This window comes from Rhododendron vialii, chromosome 5a (assembly GCF_030253575.1).
Source record: "Rhododendron vialii isolate Sample 1 chromosome 5a, ASM3025357v1".
Lineage (NCBI taxonomy): Eukaryota > Viridiplantae > Streptophyta > Magnoliopsida > Ericales > Ericaceae > Rhododendron > Rhododendron vialii.
The window spans coordinates 25,029,023-25,037,201 of NC_080561.1; the positions used below are offsets into that span (position 1 = coordinate 25,029,023).

General features: G+C 36.9%; 1 protein-coding gene across 1 annotated transcript; it reads left to right on the forward strand.

Moving 5' to 3' along the window:
* The first annotated feature begins 5,066 nt into the window (after positions 1 to 5,066).
* LOC131326787 (uncharacterized) lies at positions 5,067 to 6,479 on the forward strand. The gene is made up of 2 exons (XM_058359666.1): positions 5,067 to 5,195; positions 5,596 to 6,479. Exons 1-2 carry the CDS (start codon positions 5,162 to 5,164, stop codon positions 5,970 to 5,972), a joined length of 411 nt encoding a protein of 136 aa, XP_058215649.1. The 5' UTR covers positions 5,067 to 5,161; the 3' UTR covers positions 5,973 to 6,479.
* Positions 6,480 to 8,179: the final 1,700 nt, after the last annotated feature.

Consider the following 8,179-nt stretch of genomic DNA (forward strand, 5'->3'; position numbering starts at 1 on the left):
TGTCATGTTTCTACATTCTCGGTTCTCGTGTCTCGTTTACATTCAAAGACTCTGCGGTAGGACACGTATCTTTCTAACAAGATCATCCAATTCTATATTACTTTAACACGCTCAATCACTACTTATAGCATAACGCCACATATACGGACGCCTTTGGAGTGTATCACTTATGCTTTATTCAAAGCACAACGCCACATGTACGGACGTCTTTGGAGTGAAATCACTTATGCTTTATCACATACCACAAGTAATACAAGCAACTCATATACGCATGTTCATAACTATCTTAAAGATCAAAATACGATTACTTCTAATCAAACGATAAGTACGTAAGGATGAACTACATATAATTAGGAGTAGTAGATAGGGATAATCTACCGTTCTTCTTGGCGGTAGTCGGCTACGGAAAGTACGTCGGTGGTCGGGCGGAGTAACTTCCTACGGTGGTCTCCGGTAGCTTCGAAAGAGAAAGGTTTCTCTCGAAACTTCTACTTGACTAAACTACTACTACTTTATGGATCGAAGGGGTGGTCGAGTGGCGGTCTAGTGGCGGCCTAGGATGAGTTTCTTGAAGAACTCAAGAACTACACAAGAACAAAGAAAGAACAAAGAAATTTCTAGAGAGAGAAGTTGTAGAATGGGAGGTGTGAGTTCAATGCTTGGAATGGGGTCCTATTTATAGGAAAAATCTTGGCCCTCTCCTCCCTCTCATGGCCGGCCCCCCTCTCTCTCTCTCTACCTCAAATTTTGACACATGGCAAGCAATCTTTGAAAGATCAAAGTCTAACCCTAGGCTTGCATGGCTAAGATTGTCCTTGGATGGGATTATGGGAGATTTGGTTGGAAGATTTGGAGACAAAGGTACAAGATTTGTCTTGAACAAATCCTAGAAGTACAAATGGGAGTTATGTTTGGTTAGGAAAAAGATTCTCCATGGACTTGAAAGATGAAGAAAGATCATGGAAGATCAAGGTAGGTACAAGTCTACTTCCTTCTTCCTTCCTCCTCTCTCTCTCTCTCTCTCTCTCTCTCTCTCTCTCTCTCTCTCTCTCTCGGGTCCTCTCTCTCTCTCTCTCGGCATTCTCTCTCCCTCTCTCTCTCTCTCTCTCAAGTACACACACACACACACACACACACACACACACACACACACATATATATATATATATATATATATATATATATATATATATATTAGAAAGAATAAGAAAGTACAAGATTCACAAAATCTAAAATCCCAATAAAGAAATACAATTAGGCACATGCCCCTTTAAATAAATAAACTAGGGTACTTTGTAATCTAGGAAGATCAACTCCCCAATAAATTAATCCAATTGGCTACAAAACCCCAATATAAAATAATATAGGAGTACTTAGGAAAAAGATTTGGGCTTTTACCCAATGGATAATAAATCCCCTAACTTTTATTGTCCAATGGACAATAGCTACAAGGAAAACTTTTATATTAAAATAATCGAGGAGTACTTTTTAAAGTATGTGACAAAAGCCCTATATTAAATATGGGTGTGGTACCAAGTACCCCAATTAAATAAAAATGCTAGGATTCTCCCCATTAAAATAATAATAAAGTACAAGTCAAATCAACTTTATTGGAAAGTTTTCTTATCACATCGGTACTTTATTTGGTCAAAAGTCTCTATTATCCAATGGTTACTAACTTTCCTAACGGTTATTTACCCAATGGATAATAGTTTCCCTTGCGGTTAATAACCATTGGTTAAAAGAGTACAAGTACCTTTAAAATAAAATTTTGAAAAGACTACATGTACTTTTTATAAAAAGTTTATTATCCAATGGACAAAAATTACCCTTGTAGTTATTAACCAATGGATAATGGAGGGGTGGAAGAATCCCCAATAAATAAAGCATACAAGTACTAGCACATGTTTTTTATAAACCATTAAAATATTATATCTTTGTACTTATCAAAATATTTTAAAGGAAAGCCTATTGTCCAATGGACGAAGATTACCCTAACCATCATGGACCAATGGGCAAAGGCAAAAGGTTCAAAAGGTTCATCTAGTAACTAGTTAAGTCGGTTGCTTGGTTCCTCCAAGTAGTCGGTTGGAAATTAACCAAATTGGCCAAGTAGGGTTTCTAGTTGAGACCAAAATCTAACTACAACGAATTTTACAAGAAAACATATAGTCACTCAAAAGAAAATAAGTAAATTAAATAAAATTCAAATTTTTAACAAAATTTTTACTGACCAAAATTCAGGGTCGTTACAAACTCGAGAATTTAAAAGATTGATTGGGTAGACGTGTGAGTTTCTTTGTTGTTGTGGTGAGGTATTATGCAACGTACCATTGCCTGCTTTAAATTCCATCTTTATATGTCTAGCGTGTATATTGTGATGAGAGGTTGGCTAGTAGAACAAGAAAAGAAAGAGAAAATAGTTTGTTAAGGAATTTGGATTACTTTAGAGTCACTGAGTAAAAAAAATTGAAAAATGAATGGTATTGGTGATGGTAAGCTGAGTTTTCTTTTAGGATAAAGGGATTTGTGTGCTCGTATAAATGTTGAACTATGTGCATTTTCTTATAGTAAAGAAAGTGTTGAATGTAATAGTTTTTGTCAAACGTCTTTGCTTTTATCAAAATATTTTTTTGGCAACTATCATCCCATTTTCATATAGAGTTGGCGAAGATTTTTACTATTGGGCTAGTGTAGCTCAACTCTTCATTTTCAAGTACGGACAAGAGGCAGTAGCGAGGAGTGTTTGGTGCATGTCCATACACACTTTTGAAAGCTAGGTTGAAGGAGTTATTTTATCATCTCTGTAAAATTCTTTTTGGAAGGATAGTTGTAAAAGAAATCTCGATTTCATTGACATTGAAAAATTGTATAATACTAAACTCTCTTTTTCTTACTCCGCATTTACGTTGCATTGGGTTGTGATGCCAAATAGTAAGCTTTCGGAACTTGCAGTATTGGAACAGTTTTTTTGGTGAAATGCGCATGGGAAAATCCTTGGTGTATATTGAGATAGATATTTGAGTATTTTGACTATCAGAAGTTATTAATAATTATGTTTAAAATCAAAGACGTGACAAGGCCTCAGTTGAGTTTTTGCTTTAAACGAACTGGCTTGGAAGAGAGTTCTAGGCAGTTAATTTCCTTTGTAACTGATGGAGCTTGGATAGAGAGCTCTTGTAAAGGGGTAGTAGCTGGGGTTCTGGAATCTAGTGGGATGGGAGGGCAACATCAGTGTATTCAACTCAGGGCGTCATCTGCTACTCTTGTGGAGATCAGGGCCAGTCTGATGGTGCTACTGTGGGCAATTAAGCAGAAGATGGACTGTATTTGTATCAAAACTGATTCTGCAGTGTTCGTGCAAGGTTTGGTGGATTTGAGTAGTGCTCATGCAGATGTCCGGACTGCTCTCTCTGACTTTTGTTCCTTGTGTTGTAATTTTAATGCTGTAAAAGTTGTTAAGGTGTCAAGACTAGATGTTAAGGCTGCCCACAATAAAGCTAGGGCAGTCCTAACTCAGATGTAATGTAATGTTGTTGTTATATATATGCAGTTTAGGTTTGGAAAAAAAAAATTCGGTGACTCTTCCCTCTTCTTTTTTCTAATTCTTCTCCCTTCTCTAATTGATTTTCTTCTTTTCGAAATAGGTGGGTTTTGTTTTTCTTTTTTTCTAAATAGGTGGGTTTTGTTTTTATTTGCCCACAATAGGGTGAGTCACAATACCAGGTGTCACCAAAACACACACACACACGCCTGTATAAAGTCCCTACGAGATTTTATTTTATTTTCGGACAAGGAATGGTATTCGAAATCAAAATGGGTTCACTAAACAATCTCATAAGAATAAGAGGGATGTGTCAATAGACTCGAAATAATATTAGCAACATTTTAGAATATTGGTAATGTTAGAAAACACCAATTTCGAAATCCGGTCACGGACGCTACACACATTATTTTATTTTATCTCGAGATTTGTCTTTCTTACTTGATCATTAGAATTTGATTATGAAGGATCCTATCGACCCAAAACGTCGGGGGAACGCAATGGCGCTATCCTCTTCATGGTTTGGCGAACATATATTAAATGGGCAAGGATGCCCCCACATGGCCTATGCGGGTCCTAACTTGAATAATTTAATTGACACCTTTCCTAAGTTCACTATTTATCCATAACAAATTGTATATGTTATCAAGCATAAGAGTGCGATTAAATGCATAATTCCGTTTCTCAAGATTGGATTATTACAACCTGTTAGAAAATGAGCTCAATAATATATATCCAACTTTGTTATACTGGTCTCCCTCACATGCAAATTGCCAAATTCGTCTCATCTGTGGAGCTGCAAACAATTTGAAGAAACATAATATAAACTGAGAATAAATACAAATAGACTTGAACCCAAAACTCATCTGAAATCAAAACTTGAACAATTTATGTTAAGTCACCAAATATTTTGAAAGCTTAAGCTGCCAGGAAAGTGTATGAAGCTATCCAATTTGGTAAAATGAATTTGTCAGAAGATTTGTTTTCTATAGGCAAATGGAGACCTGAATCATCTGGGACCAACAATAATACAAGTGAAAGTTAGCATTTTAAGAATCAAACTAGTTAACAAGTAGTAGTAATTAATGCAAAGGGTTTGTGGCACCCACCGTAGTGTAAATAAGTATACAATGGAGGGGTTTGCGGGGACCTATTATTAACTCAATATGCAATAAATTTTATAAAACAACTAACATGACTCACAATATCGAATTAAGTGGTCACAAACTGATTTAAAATAAATAAGAAAATAGTGATAACTTCTTTTTTTTAGGAAAGATAAGAAATTCATTCATATCATGGCTTTTTGACTTTTTTGGTCCCCAATCTATTTTCGCAGTGCCATTTTGGTCTCCAATATACCAATTGCTAACATTGCATCCCCATAGTATCGATTTTGTATTTAAATGGTCCTTGGGGCTCACATCGTTTCTTCCCTCCGTCAAAACCAAGGCCAAGCTTGGTATTTCACCTCTCCCATCATCACACATGAATATCACGTGCGTTGAAGCACCCCTTTTCAAGTCGCGATATACATACATACATATATGCATACTTTGAACGAGATCCCAAAAGTCAAGTACAGAGTGAAACTTTTGATTGCCCTTGATAGAGACGATGGCCTTTAACGACTGGAATGCATCGCTGAAAGGTATGAATCTGAACTGGATCATCTCAATTTCAGGGCTTTAAAGTTGATTTTTTTTGTTTTGATCCTAGGGCTTAAAGTTGATTGGCTTTAGTAAATGAAGACATGCATGAGCTTTTAAGTCCATGTGGTTAAATATATATATAGAATATGTATAATATATAGATGTATACGTATATACATATGCAGGTGGACTGAGTGGAGGTATTTTAGGGTTATTGATTGTATGAAAACATCTTTATAATGGGTAGAGTATTAAAGTAGGGTTTTTTTGGGTAGTTGCTGCTATTCCTGTTGTTTTTCTATGCATAAAATCAAAGTTTGTGGTCCCATATTTGTTTGACCATACATGGTCATGGATCCATGTAAAGTATGATTTTTTTTTTTGGTGCTTTTTACGCAGGAGCCCCTGTTTACCCTACTGACTTTTCCATTGAAGTGCATCATGGTGGTGCATTTACTCTTAAGCCCAGGAAAGTGTACAGTGGGGGTAAAATAGACACAGTAAATGGATTAAACTCAGATTATTTGTCAATGCTTGAGTTGGATGGCCTGGTCCAACAACTTGGGTATGCTCCTAATGTCTTGTTTTACAATAAGAAGCCCAATTGCAGTTTGGATAATGGGCTTGTACCTATTAGGTGTGATAAAGATGCATATGGGATGTTGGATTTTTTGCACAAGGATAGGACTATTGTACTTTACTTGGAACATGTAGGAGGATTGGACCCAATTGAGAGTCAAGTGGGCAATTCAAAGATTAGTGTAACCCAGGCCTAGGTAATTAAGAGTCAGGTCGGCAGTTCAAAGAATAGTGTAGCCCAAGTTGATTTGGATGCAAAGCCCCAAGTTGACCTTCGGCCTGCAACTTTGGAATCCCATGTTCAAGTGTGTGATTTGGATGTAGAACCCTACATTGATTTAGGGCCTATTAATTTAGAATCTGGGTTTGTGTTTCAAGAGGGTAATATGGAACAGGATAATGGATTGGATGATGTGAACATAGAGGATGTGAACCAAGTACACATGGGAGATGCCAACTCTGAGTCTTCTAGTGATAGTGTGTATTATTGTGACCATTCTTACCAAGAGAGTGATGATGATAGATTATATGACATATTTGTAGATGAGAATGAAGAGTTTGTTGGATTCCCTGACATTGATGAGAGAAACCCACATGTTGAACGTGTTGATGATCAAAGGCAGTTGAGTGATGGTGATCCAAAGTATGATTCAAACTATAATTTTTATAGTTCATTTGATGAAGAAACTGATAGGAAAACCAAGCCACCCTTTAAGACTTTCAAGCCTAAGACTGATATGGAAGATCCTAGATTTATGAAAGGCTAGTATTTTAATTCAGCAAAGGAGTTTAAGGAAGCTGTTAAGCAACATGCCATTAAGCATCAAAGGAATGTAAAACTTGTGAAAATGACAAGAGAAGAAGTGAGGGCAAAGTGTGAATCTCCTTGTGAATGGCTGGTATATGCTGCTAAAGTCCTAGCAGATTCAAAATACTAGGTGAGGACCTATAAGAGTAAACACACATGTACCATAACTTACTCCAATAGGAATGTAACTTCCCACATGATAGCAAAGAGGTACATGGAGGATCTCAGGACCAATCCAAGGATTCCATTGCAATCATTCAAAGACAAGGTAAGGAAAGAAATGAAGGTGGATGTTTCTAGGACTCAGATCTACAGAGCAAAGAGAAAGGCAACTGAATTGATTTATGGTTCTGATCTTGAACAGTATGGTAGGCTTTGGGATTATTGTGCAGAGTTAAGGAGGTCAAATCCAGGTTCAACAGTGGTCATGGATGCACCAATTGACTCGGAAAGTGGGCTGCCCAGATTCAATAGGCTTTACATATTTTTAGCTACTCCTAAGACTGGATTTCTAAGTGGTTGTAGGAAGATTATTGGAGTAGATGGCTGCCATCTCAAAGGTCAATATAGTGGTCAATTGCTAACAGCAGTAGGTGTGGATCCAAACAATGCTTCTTACCCTATGGTTTACTGTGTGGTGGAGACAGAGAGCAAAGACACATGGAAGTGGTTTTTTACCATTTTGAAGATGGATTGCAACATTACAGATGCAAATGAGCATGAGTGGACATTCATCAATGATAGACAAAAAGATCATGTTTTGCTAATGCATGTTCAATTAATTTTGGTTTACTAACATTGTTTTACTAACATGGTTTAACATTGTTAAATGTTTTTTTTTTTGCAAGGGCTAATTGGTGTGCTTAATGAGGAGGTCCCTAGAGCTAAGCATAGACACTGTGCTAAGCATTTACTCAGTAATTTGCAAAAGAGGTTCAAAGGAGTGTCTGTGGATGACAAGTTCTGGGCATGTTCTAAGGCAAGCCATGTAGCTATGTTCCAAGATGCCATGGAAAGAGATGAATGAAGAGAGTAAAGAGGTTAATGATTGGTTATCTGAAGAACCCCCAAGGTATTGGATTAGATCTCACTTCAACGATACTGTTAAGTATGACATGGTGTGCAATAATCTGTGTAAGGCATTTAACAAAACTATTTTAGAGGCAAGACAAAAGCCAATAATAGAAATGTTAAAGTGGATGAGATGTTATTTCAACAACAGAATGCTGATTAGAAAGGGGTGGATTAAGAAGTTCGGTAATGAGTTACTACCTAATCCATATGGTAAGTTAGAGGAATCCCTACATAAGTCATCAGTATGCTCAGCAAAGTGGTTTGCGGACCTGCAATTCCAAGTTTGGTGTGGGGAAAGGGAGCAATACACTTGACCTAAACCAAAGGTCATGTAGTTGTAGGAAATGGGACATAACTGGGATACCATGCCCCCATGCTTGTGCTGCAATTCAGTTAAAGAAAGATAAACCACAAAGGTATATTCATGATTGCTACTCAAAGATGAGTTACATGAATGTATACCAACCACTTGTAAACCCTACCAATGGATACAAGATGTGGCCAAAGATTGAATTTGACCCT